Source organism: Leptinotarsa decemlineata, unplaced genomic scaffold, assembly GCF_025532065.1.
Source record: "Leptinotarsa decemlineata unplaced genomic scaffold, Ldec_3_MD MMD2_tig00005002_RagTag_RagTag, whole genome shotgun sequence".
Classification (NCBI taxonomy): Eukaryota; Metazoa; Arthropoda; class Insecta; order Coleoptera; family Chrysomelidae; genus Leptinotarsa; species Leptinotarsa decemlineata.
In genome coordinates this window covers 1,751,360-1,771,092 of record NW_027412614.1, presented here as the reverse complement: position 1 = coordinate 1,771,092, position 19,733 = coordinate 1,751,360, and the positions used below count along the sequence as shown (strand labels likewise).

Here is a 19,733-nt window from a genome sequence, read left to right as displayed (position 1 = left end):
AATGTGTGAATAAAAACATCAGTTAACCTTAGCCTTGATTGGTTTTTGTCGTTTTTATGGTTTTGGTTTCTATTGAACAAGGTCGAAAATGTATATTTGCATGTATATTACATAATATCAACTGATAAAAGATCAACCAAAATTATCAAACACTTTCATATCTTCAAACTATTTCATGAGGATAACTGTCTCATTTATCAAAAGAAATGCTTTAAAATAGCGATTATTCTGAGATTACTGAATATAGTCCAAATTAACTGCAATGTGAGGATCAAGAAATCATGTATAAACATTCAAGAAAGCACCAATGACCAAAATTGTTCAAGTTTAACCCTAGATCGCTTGTTATATCAAATCTGATCCGCCCTTTTCAAATGTATATTTCATATGATGTTCTTTAAATTCTAGCTGCGAAACGCCACATATCATATACACTACATCTTTATGAACATTGACATTAGGGTCATTTTCGTAATAAGGAAAGAATATTCACGTAAACTGTTTTTTGCACAGTGTACCTTTCAGTCTCATTCTAGATTCGATTGAGGCTTGTCTTTAGGCAGAGATTCGATCAATATATTGATATTGTGGTGGATATTGAGATATTATTCTGAAAACATCAAAAACCTCATCTTAGCCCTGATTGGTTTTTGTCGTTTTTATGATTATGGTTTTTCTGTAACATGGTTGAAAATGCATCTAAATTACATAATAACAAGTAATAAAAAATAATTCAACCAAAAGTATTTGATTACAAAGAACCAACATTTTCATCTCCAAACTATGTCAGAAACATAAATTGCTCACCTATTAAAATAAATGCTTCAGGAATGAATTAGAACTAACTGAAGATAATCAAAATCAACTGCAATGTGAGGCTCAAGAGATGATGAAAATCAACTCTGCATAAACATTTAAGAAAGAAAGAAAGCACCTTTAACCAAAATTCTGGGAATATAAATAAGTCGTGCTAGCAAAATTTTTTGTGAATCAAAATAACAGAACATACAGCAAAAAATAATTCAACCAAGACGTCCACTTCATTTAAAAAATAATGAAAGAATTTCATCCATCAGATTTTTTCCTATATCTGAACTATTTCGAAGATCGCACCAAAGAGGAGCAATAATAAATTGATTTCAAAACTTCCAATACCTTGATAATGTCCCTGACCGAGAGCAACATATTCGACGAGGTGACTAATCTTGAGATTGACATCCAGTCCTAACTACATAGAAAATTTCAAAGAAGTTACTGAAGTAAGGAATTATTGAAGTTCCAGTTAAAAAAAATGGAAGCCCTGACTTCCATATATTGACCCCCTTGGAGTTGTTATTTATTGAAAAACTTGTACAATGTCGGAGTATTCAACTACACGCAACTCATTTTCGAAAATTTGCATCACCAAAAGATAATGAAAATCAACTGTGAAAAAGGAACAAGTGCCATATCACTTATCGCTTCCTCAAGTATGCCTTGACATTCAAGAAAGAAAACACCATTATGATCAAATTTGTTCAAGTGTAAGATTTTCCTGAAAGAGAATAAAATACAACAATAAAACAATATTCCTGTTACAATAAAACAAATATTCCTGTTTCCTGCAATACACCTGTAAGAAAGTATTTTTTCCAATGCTGAGCTAGTAAAATGAAAATCAAAACACTTCCCAGCTATATTACCTTCTTCAAAATGTGAACATAATGTATTGAAATAATTTTGTGAATGAAAACATTAAAAGCTAATGTAAGCCCTGTAAGCCATTCAACCAAAATTATTTGATGATAAATTGAGAAATACTACTACTATTCCACAATATTTCACAAACTTCATTTTTCTTCTTTTCAGCTTCCCAGGTTGACTTGCCCTTGAGATGGCTTTGGTAGTGTTTCAGCTGTCTTTATCATAGAGCAGGACTCTGAAAAAAATATATAAGACCTTAGACACCAATTTTAGTTATCAATACAATCAAACTAAACATATTGTTTTCACTATGTTCTATATTTTTCTGTGGAATGAATATACTATTATTAAAAATTATTATTTTTATGATGAAGACCCTGTAATGTGTGATAGCTGCAAAGATATTTTTCACTATAATCCCAAGGCTACGAAAAACTGCAAATTCAACACCTACTGAATACAGAGCTATAATACTTGTTAAACGTGATATTATGTACTTTTGCCTGACCGCAAAGAAGCATTCAAAAGAGCTCCAGCTATTCTCAAAAATATCAAGGTTATGGAAGAAACAGTTGAAGGAATAAAAAAGGATATAATGAATATCAAAATGGAAATGGATCAATTGAAATGTAATTTTGAAAGTTGTTTAGTGGTCTTCAAGACCACCATCAAACAAAATAATGCAGCAAAGACAGGACTATCCCAGCCGTGTGAAATGGAGAACACGATAGCCGAGGTGATGGATAGACAACAAAGGGCAAGTAATATTATAATTTTTAATGTGAATAAATCTACCCAACAAATACAAGCAGAGCGTAATGCTGAGGATATGGGTCACTGGGAATAAAATTTTAAAAGACTATAATATAAACAAACAGGGTCTGAAATAATTTAGATTAGGCAAATTCAATGTAGCCAAAAGTAGACCAATGAAAGTAAAATTGAATTCACCGAAGGATGTGATGTATGTACTTAAGAATAAAAAATTCTTGTTACAAACACAATGTCATAAATAAATATCAATATAAACATGAAGTATAAGATGTGAAGTATAAGTGTATAAAATATAAATGATTAAAATAAAATATAAACTATATATACATACATATGCAAAGGTTACATCACAAGAACTAGGGCAACGAATAAAAATATGTGTTTCACACAGTACAATCGCAGTTTCATCACATTCGAAATTACAGCGCATCGTCAAAATATTCTTGTAGGTCATAATAGGCTTTATCACTTAATAGTTTTGTACATTTCTTTCTGAATATGATGAAAGGAGTCTCTTTGATTTCATTGGGAGGTTTATTGTATATCCTGATTCCATTATATATCAACGAGTTTTGAACCAAACATGTTTTTGGAATTGGTAGACTCAGTTCATTTGACCGCCTTATATGGTATGTGGCTGTAGCTGTAGATAAGCCTTCTAATATGCCTAATATTAAAAGTACATCTGACCAAACAAGATTGCAGCAAGCACATTATAAATACATAAAAAATCAATTAAATGAGCATAACAGAAATTGAGATTTGTCAAAAACGATCAAATATATAAATAATAAACCTACTATTGTTGATAAAGTTGGGCATCAGCTTAAAAAAAACTAACTCATCGCCCCTATATGCAATTCAATGTAGATATTATTTACTTAAATGCTCAAAGTTTACTCAATAAAATTGATCAGATCAGGGATACAGTATTGCAGCTCAATCCTGAATTGATTTTAATCAGTGAAGCAAGAATAACTCCAGAAATCGATAATTGGGAAATTGAAATATTAGGTTACAGTTTAATCAGATGTGATTCTAATAGTCAGTATACAGGAGGTGTCATCATATATGTTAATTCTAATGTTAATTTTTCGGTATATAAAACCATTATACTAGATAATACATATTGGTGTAAAACTATTAAAGTAGATATTGGGTCTAGTCAGTGGTTGGTAGGATGTTTCTACCGTTCGTCCTTAAGTTCTGAGGTAAATTTTTTAGAAAATTTTTAAAATAATTTATGTGATTCTCTTTTTAACTCTAAATGGCTCTATATAGTGGTTGGAGATTGCAATTTTAATCTGTTGAATGATGATTTTTATAGAGTGAAATTTAAAAATCTGTTGTTACAATATGGAATTGATCAGTTAATTTCTGAACCTACTAGAATAACAAATGATAGTGAAACTCTGATAGACTATGTTCTAGTTAATCAAAAAATATATATTGCTCAAGTTCATTTCACACCTAAAATAAGTGATCACTCTCTGATTACCCTTAACATATTTAAAAGTGATAGCAAAACTACACTAGTGAAAAAATACAGGAATCTTAACGAAGAAGATATGGATAGAATCAAGCTTGAGCTGATGTCTTGTAACTGGTATTTAGATTTGAATGATACTGAATATATATGTATATATATATATATATATATATATATATATATATATATATATATATATATATATATATATATATATATATATATATATATATATATATATGGAAACCCATCATCAAGCGAAAAATGGCCAACTCCCGCCAAAACGGTAATCTCCCACGGAACCAGTGAAGCGGAAAATGGAAAGCGGAGATAAGTGAAAGTACTCGAACGACCTATAAATAGTCATCTCTCGGAGGAATCAGTCCAGTCATCACCCGAAGACGATTGTAGATGCTAACAATCGAAACGTCGTGAACTAACGTGACTTGGAATCTCTTCACTTTTTTATTTTTATTTTCTTTCTTTTTTTCATTTCTTTATTTTTATCTATTCAATTGTTCTATTTTTAATTGTAATTTATTTCACCATTATTTCATTTCAGGTTTATTTTGGTTAATATATACCGGGTGTCCCACATTTTATGTGACAGGCAATATCTGGTTTGTTGAAGGAGATACACAAAAATGTTTCATACAAAAGTTTTAGGAGTTCATGAGAGCTATATTTTGATATAATTCTTAAATATTCAGGGTGTTTGGTGTAGGTGCTACAGACCAAAATTCCATTTTTTAAAATAGAATTCACAGGTTGTTACTGAATATCTGGATAGAACGTACCCAAATAGATGGATTGGTAATAAGGGTCCAATTCGGTGGCCGGCTCGTTCCCCAGATTTATCACCGTTTGATTTTTTCCTATGGGGTTATTTAAAAGATATTGTTTTCACTACTCCCCCTTTGAATGTGGATGATCTGAACATGAAAATTCGACTAGCGTGCAGTGATATTACGCCTGATATTATAAGAGCGACTTGTACGAGAGAAGTGATTCGACGTTTCGAAGCCTGTATAATATCTAATGGGCATCACTTTGAACAATTTTTATGACTTATTTCTAGATACCTACCATTCTTATGAAATGATTTATCAAGTTATATTATTTACATTGTTATTAATTAAAGATTTGTTTTCGAATACACCTCTTTCAATTTCGCAATTGTTTCATATTCAAAATGATTCCTGATTGAATTCCACAATTCAAAATTGAAACCATTACTTCGAACACCCAAAATTTTGACTAATTTTCATGTGATCTGATGCAGAGAGAATAATTGTATGAGATATTTTTAAAAATAATAGTCGTTCTCAAGACTTTACAAGCAATAACTCAACAACGCCGTAACCGAATTTCAAAAACCAAACATGAAATGATATCAGAATTTAACGTAGCATCTGAATATGTAATGATATACAGGGCGTTCTATTTTAGAAAATGGAATTTTGTTCTGTAGCACCTACACCAAACACCCTGTATATTTAAAAATTATATCAAAATATAGCTCTCATGAACTCCTAAAACTTTTGTATGAAACATTTTTGTGTATCTCCTTCAACAAACCAGATATTGCCTGTCACATAAAATGTGGGACACCCGGTATATATATATATATATATATATATACCCCAGACTATCACAGCTCAATCTGCAACAAATGTAAGAAAGGTTCTACTAAATAACATAAACGTTAGTAAAGATAGTGTGTGTCATGTGAATGTCCAGGGATTTTTTAACAACTATAGCTCTATCGAGGTTTTTGCTGATGAAAATAAATTGGATTTTTTATGTTTTTCTGAACACTGGATAACAAAAGATTATGGGTTAGTTTATTTGAGAGGCTATAAAGTAGGAGCAATTTATTGTCGGGAAAATCATGAACGAGGGGGTGTACTGATTTTAGTAAAAGAAAACACAAATTGTAATGAACTAGAGTCTATAAAAAAGTTATCTGTAGAGTGTCATGTAGAGATCTGTGCAATTTTCTATCGTAAAAATACAACTAAAGTCACTATCATAACCGCATACAGACCACCAAGTGGGGACCCTCGAGTTTTTTTAAATTGTCTATCGCAGGCATTAGCAATAGCGGAGTGCAGATCTAACTTTACTATATTGTGTGGAGATTTCAACATAAATTACCTAGCACCAGAAGATAGTAACACTAAACTGCTCAGTGACCTTTTCAAGTCTTACCAACTTAATATAAACTTTATAGGCCCCACTAGGATTTTTACAAATATAAATGGACACACAAGCCGAACATGCATTGACTACATGACATCTACCTATTCAGATCATTACTATGAATGCAAGTTAAAACAACCAAATATAGCAGACCATCTGTCACATATTCTTACATTTCAGATAAGTAAAAATCACGTTAAGGAAGAAAATAAAAAACAAATAGTTTATAAGCGTCAGTTAAATCCTGAAAATATAAATGAATTCAAAATAAGGCTAAATAGTATAATCTGGTTTCCTCAACTATATGATATGAAGATTGATGTCAGCTTTTCATATTTCTTGGAATCTGTTTCCTGGTGTTTTAATGTCTCATGCCCAGAAAGATGTCTCACTGTAAAAAATCATTCTAAAACCTGGGTTACAAATGATATTATCCAGAAGGGAAAACAATTGAGAGAAATGTTTAGAAATATCAAAGCTTCTAAGGAAGCAGATGCCAGAAGTTTAACTTTATATCAAAACAGTTTAAAAGAACATAAAAAAAACTTGAAAGAGGCTAAAATCAATTATTTCAACAACAAAATTCTGAATGCAGACAATAAGACCAAAGCAACATGGAACATTATAAATAATGAACTAGGAAGGAAGAGTAGATCATCGAACAAAATTATCAGTATTTTAAAAAATGATCAAGAAATTACAGACCTAAATGAAATAACAGAATTGTTTGCTTACAATTTCTCAAATGCTGCCAAATTTGCAACTGAAAAAAACTTTGGTCAAAATATGGCACTGCCTTGTACAGTCTCAAGGAATCACCATATAATTCATCCTTTCCAAAATGATCCTATAAGCGAATCTGAGGTGCTAAGCACACTGAAAATATTAAAAAATAAAAAGTCTACTGGATTGGATGAGTTGTCAATAGAAACAATAAAAAAAATAATCGATGTGGTGATTACCCCTTTGACTTATTTATTTAATCAGTCTTTTTTGCAAGGATACTTTCCCGAAGAATTCAAAAAGGCATTAGTAATACCTCTTTTCAAAAAAGGCGATCGCTCGGTAGTAGAAAATTATAGGCAAATCTCTTTGCTCTGCTCACTGTCTAAATTATTTGAAAAAATAGTCGCAAATAGGATTACGCATTATTTGGCAGAAAATAATATACTGTGCAAAGATCAACATGGATTCAGAAAGAGTAAATCAATTGAAACTGCAACATATCACTTACTGAATTATATCTACAAAGAAGTGGATTCGAATAATTTTGTAATGTCTTTATTTTTTGATCTAACAAAAGCGTTTGACACAGTGTCTCCTGAATTTCTAGTTGCAAAACTGACCCAACTTAGGTTCCCGAATAACTTGTTACAATGGATTGAATCTTACCTCAAAGGGCGTACCATGACTGTAAAATGTGAAAATGTTAGATCAAGGTGCAACGACGTTAAGCTTGGAGTGCCACAGGGGTCAGTGCTTGGACCATTGCTTTTTTTGTTGTATGCAAATGATTTGTCAGAATATCTGAAAGATTGCCACCTTACCATGTTTGCGGATGATACCACTATCACAGTTACAGGGGGAAATATTGATGTACTGCTTAGTAAGGTAAAATGCATAATCGATAGTTTTAGCTCCTGGTGTCAGCGAAACAGATTAATATTAAACTCCACAAAAACTGTAATAGTAAATTTCTATAATAGGAAAAATAATGTTCCAGATGACCTACAAACTATTGACGAAATAAAGATTAGTAGCGAAATAAAATTTTTAGGAACTTACTTGGATGAAAGCTTATCATGGGATCTGCAAATAAAAGATGTCTGCAACAAATTAAACAAGACATTCTTTGCTTTAAGGCAAATGAAATCATGCATGGACACAGCAGGTCTACTAGAAATCTATTTTGCTATGGCATATTCACATATATCCCTCAATATCATAGCATGGGGTTGCAGTAATGAATTCATCAGAGTATTCGTAGCACAAAAGCGCATTGTTAGACTAATTTTCAGCATTGAACACCGAGACAGCTGTAAACCAGTATTCGTTAGGGAAAAATTATTACCGGCTCCCTCCATATACATTCTTAAATGTATAGGATTTGCTAGATCTAACATCCATGAACTAGAAACAAACGCAACGGTGCACAGTTACAACACACGTCATGGTGATGTTTTGCGTATTCCAAGTCATAAGTCAACGAAATATAAAAAGTCCCCTTTGTATAATGCCATAAATCTGTATAATAAATTACCAGAGCAGATCAAACAAATTACCTCTGATAAAGTGTTTCATGGTAGAGTAAAGCAATTGCTGCTGCAAAAATGTTACTATAGTTGTGATGAATTCCTGGAAGATGATTTCTGTTGAGCAATGATTTTACTAATTTTTTTTTTCCTCTTACTATTATTTAGTGTTATTTTCGACGCCTGTTCCATATTTTTACTAAGGAATTTATATACGTGTCTTGTCTATATATGTGTATGTATGTGTGTATGTTTATATATGTGGGTGTGTGTATGTGTGTATATATGCATATATGTATATACACATATATGATAAATGAAATACCTACCTATTTTATTCGTATCACACTGTTATTATGTTCTACATATATATATTAATCTTAAGTTATTGACATACCATATGTACATACTGTACCTCAGTGGCAAATGAATAAATAAATAAATAAATAAATAAAATATATATATATTACTATTAAGGTAAGTTACAAAAAAGGATTTGAAGCTCTATGACTTCTATTTGATTATCTGCGAGCGTTTTCGACAGCTGGTCATGCTGTCATCCTTTAGGCACTATTCTATATGAGCGTGTGATCCTGTTGTTTGTCTTTTTATACAGTCCGAACGCCTCAGTACAGGCACTTCTGTTACTTTAGGTAAATTTGCCTGTATTTGGATTACATCAAGTACTATTCTTTGTGTTAAATCTTCTCTAGGTTTATTGTTTCTAGGCGTGTATGTTGATTTGTTTAATATATTGAATGTTAGGTCTTGTTGTTTTGATTTGTACTTGTTCCTCGATAAGTGATTTTTGACTGTTAAATTTATGGATGTTCAAGTTTTCCCAAATGTCCATGCGGTTTCCCTTATTGACTTGTTTTGTGAGTTTTATGTATACTGTATATCCCGGGATGGATACAATGCTCGGACTGCAACAAATTCTATATCGGCCAAACCAAGAAAAAACTGATCCAAAGGTACGATGAACACAAAAAGGCATACATAAACCCAATAGTATATAAATGAAACCTAGCAACACACGCCATACAAAACAAACATAACTGTCCCCCACCAGAGAACATAAAATTCATAAAACAAGTCAATAAGGGAAACCGTATGGACATTTGAAACTTGAAAACGGCAGTAAAGACTGCTTCACCAGGCAACGTTGTATACGAAAAGACTGGGTTTGCCAAATGTCACAGTACCAATAATTAAACTAATTAATTTTGAAGAGTCGCGCGCGTTAGATATCACTGTTAATTTAAAAAATTCCTGAAAGATTCAGAAACTGAATATGGCGACGTCGTTTTTCAAACCGAAGTACTTTGGCTTAGTAGAAGTGTAATGCATTATACAACTTAAAAAGTGAAATTTGGTAATGAAGAATGGATGTGCGATTTTGGGTTTCTTATCGAAGTGACTCAGCATTTCAATAATCTTAATGTGGAACTTCAAGGCAGAGGACAGTTTATTCACAATGTGTATGATGAAATTCAAGGCTTTGAGCGCAAATTAAAATTGTGGAAACACTATCTTTTGCAGAATACATTTCCACATTTAGAAAAAGAAAACGTTACTAGAATTGAAGGAGTTATATTTTTAGGAGTGATTCATTTTTGGGAAAGAAAGTTTTTGACTTTCTACTACTCCATCTTGATACAAAAAAAGGATGAGGAAATCTTCCAAAGAAAGGAAGGAAGTAATCAATTTGAAAATAAGTAACTCTATACATGGATGTGTAGATCATGCAAAGAAGTAACTTTCAGACACAAACTGAAAGATGGTCCTCCTGAAACAGCTACTTTCATATAAACATTGAATTACACGAAAGAAAAAAAATTCATTCGAAACAAATACTTCTATATGAACACTGAATGATACAGAAGATACTTTTCAATCACCATCACCAATCAATCACCAAATGCCACTTGAGTGGCATACGATGAGTCAGAAAAATCTTTACAAGTGGTACAAGCTTTTCACAGAAGAATACATCAAAAACCGAAGAAAATGTTGAGAAAGTGAAAATAAATGTTATGGAAAGTTGTCGAATCGCTATTAGAGAATTTGCTGAGGATATCAGCATAACGGTTGGCTCATGCCATACAATTTTTGAGCAAAAAAATCGTTGCTTCTATACTATGGAAGAATTTTTCGAGTACTGAATGTTTACAAGTGGTTTGTGTTAGCAAATATTTAGGTACAGATATATGTTTATTTTAATATTTACATTCCTTTTGTGAAGCTATTTGTTGTTATAAGTTTGTAATTGTTATTCCTGACATCTCTATATTCTATATACATATATATTTTACTCATTTATGTTAGTATACCTATTCTGTGACCTGCCATTTGTACTGAGTGTATTCAATATGGTTAATAAATACTACTACTACTATTATATCGGGGGAACAACTTTGAAGGAAACGAAATAGAAATTGATGAATAAAATACACATTTTTTTGACCTCATAACATTAGACAGATAGATCATAACATTCATCTTCACTTATTACAAATTTTAGGTTTTCGGAACGTGGTCATATGGTTTAAATAGTTATTATATAGAGCATTCATTCAGAATGGAAATGCTTGAAGAACCTATTATATAGTTAAAATATCCAGCGAAAACAATACAATGTGTTACTAGAATACCCTAACAAAATTTTTCGCTTTGATTGAAATAAATTCTACTGTTTTTCTCACTGTCACCTAAAATTCATGTTTTTTCTGTTAGTTTGTAATCACGTTCATTCAAGTCTCACATTAGTAAGTACCCCTTTTTTATACAACTATATTTTTATAATACACAATAATATTGAGAGAGGAGAGGTTAGCTCGACTGGCTGAATTGAGAAACAGGGTAAGATTGAAGCAGGTATTGAAGTCAGAGACAAAAAATATGAAAACTCTTTTTTCTGTTCAAACTTTCGAGACTCCATTCTGTTCATGCTTTCTAGACTTTATTGGCTCTTCTTCAGGAACTCCATAGTACAATGAGATATAATTTGATTACAATTGCAAAACAAGTGAAAGTATTACTTATGAAAGTAGAAGTTATGAATATGAAATCAGCAAAGAAATTAAATTTTTTCTTGATACATTATAAAATCTGAAGCATATAACACTCATGAAGTTTAAACACATGGAAACAACCAAAGTTCAAACAGAGAAATTACTCAATTTCATTTCGAGTTGAAACGAGAGATGATGGTTCAATTTTAATTGTGTGTGATTTTATATACAGTAGGATGATTCATATGCAGAATTCTAATCTGAACTCAAAAAATGTTTGCTTGCTAAGAAATAATTATTGTTTCATAATCTTTCAGAAAGAAAAATGTTGGAATCTTACCATTTGTTCGTCAATGTTCTCCGAACCACTTCTATTATTATGGGTATGTAACTGACTCCCTCAAGCTGCATTCAACGAGTGTTCCCAGGTGTTTCCACTCAAATTTATCCATAATCCATATCCGTAGCAGACACATGTGGAATGTCAGCACTTCTTATTGGCCTAAACATATAACTGTCCATGCAAGACTGATTTCTGGTCTGGAATGGAAAAAAAAACAATAAAAAAGGGTCCATATTTTCAAAACTGAAATGAATTTATTCATTCAATGAGTCAGGAATCGCTACAGATATTTTTATCGTAGAATTCAGAAAGAGCTCACAAATCTTTAGTATCTTGCTAATCACATACTAAATTCGACAGTCCCTTTAAAGAACAAGAAGAATTCTATCATAATCAAGAATATTTTAGGCAGTCTTGAGCAGTAGAGCAGTATGATATTTAATTACTGGAGGTTCAGTATGCAGATGTCCACTTGGCAATAAGTAGAATAATTTTCAGGAAAATGAGGCATGAAAAACCTCAACGTTATTGGAAAATTCATCTCAGTGAAATTTCAAATACATGAAATGAAACAAAAGGTAATCGGTACTGAAACAAAAAAAGACTTTGGAACAAAAAGATTTCAGAATAACCTCCACAGAAGACCTCATCCAATTTCGCTATGCCGCAACTGACACTTGCAATCTAAAAGTTTGTCCTCTTTCATGTACGGTTGCTTTCAGTAGAAAGATGAAGAGAATTGTTTAGTCAACAAGTGCGATTCTCAGAGAGTTTATTCATAAATCGATGGATTAACTATGATACAATAAATTGGTGAGGTTAAATTATGAAAAATTAAAAATGAAACTTTCATGTTTTTTACCACTTTTATTTGAAGGGTACAGGGGAAAAACCGGCTAAGTCAGTCATTTGCGAATTTTGAGATAGAGCGCGCAGATTGTAACCCATCAAAAGATCTTTCGTTTCAGTAAATCAAACAGGGGAAAAAGCGGTTTAGTCTGCTGTAACAAACGACAAACGAATCGGCTAAGTCACGTCTACGTATCGCCATACGACACTCAGGATCGGCAGTCGAGTTCCAACCTGTTCGAACAACAAAGGGTTCAATAATATTCTGAATTTCTTTAGTTTGAGTGCCTTGAATTCATTTAAGAATGGAAAATACTGATAACAGTGACATTGCATTTAGTACCAATATACCAAAAACTTCAAAAAAGAGACCGAAACATGGAAGGTTGACAGAGGTTAGTAAGAAGTTACGTTTACAAACGCATGAAATCGGGAAAGAATGTAACTGCAAGATATTTAAGTGCGCGGAAATAATTCCAGTCGTAGCCAAACAAAATATAATAAAGCATTTCAATAGCCTTCAGTCTGTTAGCGTCCAAAATTCTCATCTATGCGGATTGATGAGTATTTTACCAGTTGCACAAAGACGGCCTCGTAAACCTGAAGAGGAAGCATCTCTGAGAGATTGTGCAGTTGCGTACAAAGTGAGATACACCATTGATAATGCTATCACAGAGCAAACTATTTGCAGACAAGAATTTATTGCTTTGCATGGAATTACGAAAGGTAAGGTTGAATATCTTGTAAAAGCTTTGAAGTATACTAGTGTGCCTCCCAAAGATCGTAGAGGGTGCCATACTAATAGACCTAACAAATTATCGCAGAAAACAACTGAGCTCGTTAACCAGCACATTGCATCATTCAAAGGACGAGCTAGTCACTACAGTTTGGCCGATTCGAGGAAAACTTACTTACCTGAGGACTTGAACCTCAAAAAAATGTTTGGAATGTTCAAGCAGCTTCACCCAGATTGTTCAACAATATCTTACGAAAGTTACCGTACTATATTCAATGGCAACTTCAATATCTCATTCGGTTACCCACGAACTGACACGTGTAGTACTTGTGACCAGTACTTATCAAAAATTAAAAGCCTGGAACATGAACTGTCTAGTACAAATGTTGCAGACGAACAGAAACGCTTAAAAACAACTACTGAGATTCGTAATTCAAATTCAGAAAATACGGTTCACAAGGCGAGAGCGCAAGAATTTTACAACCGTAAGAAGAGGTCTAAATTCGCCAGCCGTAAAGACAAAAGGCATGGACTTTGGAAAAAATTTTCCATTGCCTAACATTTCAACAAATGATGTTCATTATAAGTGCCAACTTTCGATATATCTTTTTAATATACACACACTCTCTACATCCGAAAGTGTGTTTTACGTATACCCAGAAAGTATTGGAAAAAAGGGCAGTGATGATATCTGTTCTTTACTCTACAACTTCCTCTATAACCAACTGGATCCACAGGTTAGGAAACTAGAAATATTTTGCGATTCGTGCGGAGGGCAAAACAAGAACTACACCGTTTTCCGATTTTTACATCATATCGTTCAGTATCAGAAACGTCTTGATTACGTAAAAGTTACCTTTCCGATCAGGGGACATTCGTACATGGAAAATGACAAAAACATGGGCCTTATAAACACTAAGGCCAGAGTAGAGACACTTGAAGAAATGTGTAAACTACTGCAGTCATCTAGATGCGAGTCGTCACCATTCGTTGTCGTAAAAATTAATGAACAAAATCAAACAATTTTCCGCCAGTGGTCCCAGCAATTAACTGCTCTTTATCAAAAGAAAAAATGCCCTTTCCCCACTCGGCCAATAAGGGAACTGGAGATTACAAAGGAACATCCACGACTTATGAGGTATCGATGCTCATTCAATGGAATGTGGGAAACAGCTATATTAACGGAGAAGAAGCAGAAGCGCGTGCAGCGACGTCTGAATGGGAACGAATTCATATTGCCTAAAAAAGTTTTGTGGGCCCATAGCGCAAGACTATTTTGAAAATATTCTACACCGTCAAGCTAAAAAATAAATTCAATTACATTGTTCACATTAAACATTTCTTTAAATATACTTTGTAACAAAATGTGTGATAATATTATTTATGAATTAACTTACCTGATAATCAGCATATATAGACGAAATTGGCCCGATCTGCGAGTAATATTGTGGGGAAAACAAGCTAAGTCAGGGTTTCATTATCATATTTTCCAAAAATTAGTCCTTTGGGGATATTTTTTTTATTACGCATGAGCGTACACACGTAAAACCTTTTGACAAGTCAACATACCTTAATAGTCCATCAATCTACCAGCACATGTCCTCACAAAAGTGAATATAACCTTAAGATCGAATGTAACAAAAAGTGACTTAGCCGATTTTTCCCCTGTACCCTTCATTTGTATAGTTATCTATCTAGTGACATTTCGAAGACTATTTTTCATTATCAAACCTTCAATCGATTTGATATTATTAGGGTCAATAATAATAATATCAAATTAATTTACATAAAAAGATGATTTATAAGTTTTGATTCAAATAGATTAGATAAAGAAAATGATTAGTATTTAAAACGTCACCAGATGATACATATTTATTTTTCTATGCAAAATTTTATAAATTTAAGTTACTGACAAATTGATTTTGTGAATGAATTGCAGTGCCACTTGCTTGAGACTTGCCACTTGCTTGCTTTCTTTGATGATCCAGCATGTTTGCATTCTCGAAATTCTTTCACTCTCAGACATTTCTGAGTGGACTATAATTACATTTCAAGTAAAAAATAATTCAGTATATCTTCTTCAAAATCCGTGAACTTTTAGGTTCTTTGTCATTTCTTTTACTTGTCATTTCAATTGGGCGTACCCTATCTCGTCAACAAGAAATTTTCTTTTAAAAAGTTGGCAAAGGAAGTGTAAAAACTTAAACATACTCTTCCAACATATTTCATGAATATCCTCGTTATAAAAAAAACATTTTGTTTTTACACACAGTAAGTGGCTGTGACGTCACTTCTGTACTTTTTGAAAAAGGGGAAAACTTTTTTTAAGAACACTCGAGAGACTTCCGAGTTTGGATAAACTTTCTGCAGCATTCGAAAAAGAAAACTGCCCGGTTCAAACATTATTTGAGAAAAGAGTGCAAAACTTGTTGGCAATCTGTAATGATCCAAAATCTGAGTACTGATTGTTTTTGCTAAGCACAGTTCTTCAAGTTTACAAAACTGAATAAACCTGTGCAGTTATCAAACCAACATTTCAACGGTGTTTATTATCAAGTTCAGACTTGGTTAGGGCATGATTTAGAACCCCAGAGTTGGGTTGAATAGTGGGTGATGAATTTCTGGGACCTGTTATGACAATGAATCCACCAACTCCGGAGGAATTGCTCAACACAATATTCTGCATCTGCAAGAATGGTTGTGACTCGCGATATGGGTGCAGGAGAGGAGGGTTGCAGTGCTCTTTAGCTTGCGGCCAGTGTAATGAGCAAAATTGTCTCAATTCTTCACTATATCAGAGTGATGCAGTTATTATTATTCAATTATTTTAATTTCAATGTTCAAAAATGTATGAAATAGTAATTTTTTTTTAGGAAAACATCAATCAAAAATGTAATTCTTTTTTTTTTAGTTGGGAAAGAATGAGTATGAATTAGATTAGAAATAACATGTAATTAAAGTATTTCCTTTAATAACTTTTTAATTATATGAGTAGGTAAGTTTAATTAAATGAGTAGATACTCAATTCACAAAAACTGAATATAATGTAATAGTTAATGTTATTTAGAAGTATGTGTTTGTCAATAATTTATAGACTTTATATAGCGTGTTTTTAATCGGGACTACCGGTTGACCTCAAATGATACTCAAAATAGTTGAACACTGCACTCTCTGCTCTATATCTCGAAAATGGTTCAAGATATAGAAAAATTTTTCAAACAGAAGTTTTGATTCATTTAATCCTCTACAATATTTATAGTGAATACGAATAGCATAAAACTCATAGGAATCGAGATATTTGGAAAAAAATGCAAAACATACATTTTTTTCATTAGTTCGGTCTTCCATTGTCTAATATGATATAAATTGATTTGAAATCCCTGAAAGAATCTATCCAAAGATGATTGTGGATACTAACAATCGAAACGTCGTGAAGTAACTTGGCGTGGAATCTTTTAATTTTCAATTTTCTTTTCTTGTTAATAGTTTAAATCTTAATTATTGCTTGTATTTTATTTCATTGTAAATTCAGTGTTTTTGCTTAATATAATTATTATTTTTCATCTAATCTATTTAATTTTTATAGATTCTTTCAGGGATTTCAAATTAATTTAATTTAATAATTAATTTAATTTCAAATTTAATTTATCAATTTAATTTATCAATTAATTTATCAATATTAATATATCATATTAGACAATGGAAGTCCGAGCTAATGAAATGCTCCACAATACATTGTCAACCACCTTTAAACATAAATTTTTTTTCAGGTTTCCAACTTCAAAACTGACGAAATTCAATATAATCTTTAAACCTTTATTTTTCCCCCTTGGAGGGTGGAAATTCCCGATTCCCGTTCCTGATGTTTATTTATGTTATACAAAGAACCTACCTGCATATTTCAAGATTCTAGGTTCAGTAACTTCGGCTGTATGTTAATATAAGTGTGTCAGTCGATCAATAGGTACCCACGTCTGAAAGCTACTTCTTTGCATGATCTACACATCTTTGTATAGAGTTAGTACTTTTAAAATTGATTGGTTCATTCCTTTTTTTGGAAGATTCCCAAATTTTTTTTTATCGAGATAATGAGTGTTTTGTAATCTTTCTTTGAATTCATGTGTTTGAAAATGGTATTATCTAAGAGCATTGTATACAAAAACAGAGAGAAAAAGTTGGAATCTTACCATTTGTTTGTCCATGTACTCCGAACAACCACTATTCTTATGGGTATGCTGCATTCAACAAATGTTTCCAGGTATTTTTACTCAAATTAATCCATAATCCGTATTCATATCAGACACATCTGAAATGCCAGCACTTCTTATGGGATTAAACATACAACTGTTCATGTAAAACTGATTTCAGGTCTGAAATGAAACGAAAGAACCAGTAAAAAAGTGACCACATTTTCAAAAATGAAATGAAGTAATTCATTCAATGAGTCAGGATTCGCTACGGACATTTTTATCATAGAATTCAGAAGGAGCTCACAAATTTTCAGTTTGGAACTCTACTCCTGAATCTAAAACTCGGCCCTTTTTTCATCATTCAAAGTTTATATTTGATTTCCTCAATTCCAAGTTTTTTGAAAATAATCATTCTATGTATGTGCCTATATATGTTTCAAGATAAACATGACTTCATCCATGATGGTGTCTCCAGGCATGTTTGTACAGACACATATCTGCTGATTCCATTACATACCATATTATTTCTAAGAAAATAGTTAACATGTAAATAAAAAAAAACAAGTATCGGCCAGTTCTATTCAATTATATGTAAATATGTTAATTAATAACATTTTATGAGAATACGTTCAGAAGTGCTGAATGAATAACTTCCTGTTGGTCGTTCAGAAGACCATTTGAATATTTGCGTTCATTGATTTCCAGAGATTCTAGCAACTTTAATTTTTGTCCTTTATTTTCTGTATGTAATATGTCGTATTCCATGTTGAAATCGTGGTTTTTCTCTAAAAGGTGACAAGCATAGACGGAATTAGTTTTCATTAGCTCAAAACTTCTTTCATGTTCGGCGATTCTCGTTTTGAAATTTTTTGAAGTCCTTCCTATATTAACTTTTGGACATGATCCACATGTTAGTTTGTAAACCCCTGATTTGTAAAATTTGTACGTTTTTGACTTGTTCTTTATATGTCTACCCAAGGAGTTACCAGGTCTTATATGCTATATTAATGTTTTCTTTTCTTAGTAGTCCTTTTATTTTATCCAATGATGTTCCTGTATATGTGAGTGTTAATGTGGTGTATACTTGGTTAATAGCCTGTTTGAGAAGTTTTTTGTCAAGGTTGTGAATAACAATGTTCGGGCTGTATTGTATTGTATTGTATTGGGCTGTATTGTATTGTATTGGAATAGTTGTTTACTGCAATTTGTTTTATCAAATTTATATACTTATTAAAATTCTTTGTGGACCATCGGGATGCTGGTTAGTCTGTAGATCAAGCTATGGTAAGCTGCTAATTTATGTTGATGAGAGTAATTGGAATGACTGTTGATAGTTGTGTCTGTATAGAATGTGCTAGAATCTTTGGAAATAAATTAGGGCAAATATTTTTTTCCAAAATTTACTTTTGGTGAAGTTAACTCACTCATCTTGAACTGAAAAGATTTCATCAGAATCTGTAATATAATGTGTTAAAACAGTTGTCACTGTTAGGCAACTTGTAATTCATATGAGATACTACAAGTTGGCAACACGGGACAATCGTGGTTAACGCGGGTTATGTTGACAGGGCATGACTACAAACATGTGCTCATGATCACAATATCTAATGTTATATGTTATACAATAAACTACCTACGTTGAACGCTAGTTGTGTTATTTATAATCTTTTGGCCAGATTATACATGGTGTCAGGTAGTGCTTTTGGTAGTGTGAGCCCGCTAGATTAGAATCAGTTGAATAAAATGGAAAACTTGTTTCGTCCACCAGAGCCGCTTGTGCTAGATGGCTGCATTGCAGAGAATTGGAGAAAATTTTCGCAAAAATTTGATCTGTTGTTAACGGCCTCAAACTTGGTATCGAAGCCTGAAGAAACCAAAATTGCTGTCTTCCTAAATCTTGTAGGGGACGACGGCCTTGAACTGCACAATAGTTTCAACTATACAACTCAAGAAAAAGAGACCCTAGAGGGTATAAAGAAGAAATTTGAAGAATACTGTTCCCCGACTGCTAATGTTATCTTTGAGCGCTACAAATTTAACAGTATTACGCAGAAAAAAAATCAGCCCTTCGATAGTTTTTCAACTGAACTCAGAAAAGCAATTAAAACCACTGAATATAAAGATCAAGATGACATGATCAGAGATCGAGTAGTTATGGGTATTTGGGATAAGACCACGCAGGAGAGACTGCTTCGAGAAAA

At 32.4% G+C, this 19,733-nt stretch overlaps 1 protein-coding gene and 1 long non-coding RNA gene across 3 annotated transcripts in view; one reads left to right on the top strand and one right to left on the bottom strand.

Annotated features, from left to right (window-relative positions):
* Positions 1 to 1,646: 1,646 nt before the first annotated feature.
* Positions 1,647 to 19,733, bottom strand: part of LOC141484230 (uncharacterized) — a 32,530-nt gene continuing 14,443 nt past the window's right edge. For both annotated transcript variants that reach the window (XR_012466536.1, XR_012466537.1), the window contains exons 3-5: positions 17,530 to 17,712; positions 11,755 to 11,954; positions 1,647 to 1,918 (exon numbers count right to left, since the gene is read on the bottom strand). This is a non-coding gene — a long non-coding RNA (uncharacterized lncRNA). The remainder of the gene's footprint in view (positions 1,919 to 11,754; positions 11,955 to 17,529; positions 17,713 to 19,733) is intronic.
* On the top strand, positions 12,912 to 14,622 carry LOC111502940 (uncharacterized). Its single transcript, XM_074179262.1, is given in 2 exon segments — positions 12,912 to 13,867; positions 13,869 to 14,622. Coding segments are annotated over 2 exon segments (1,710 nt in total).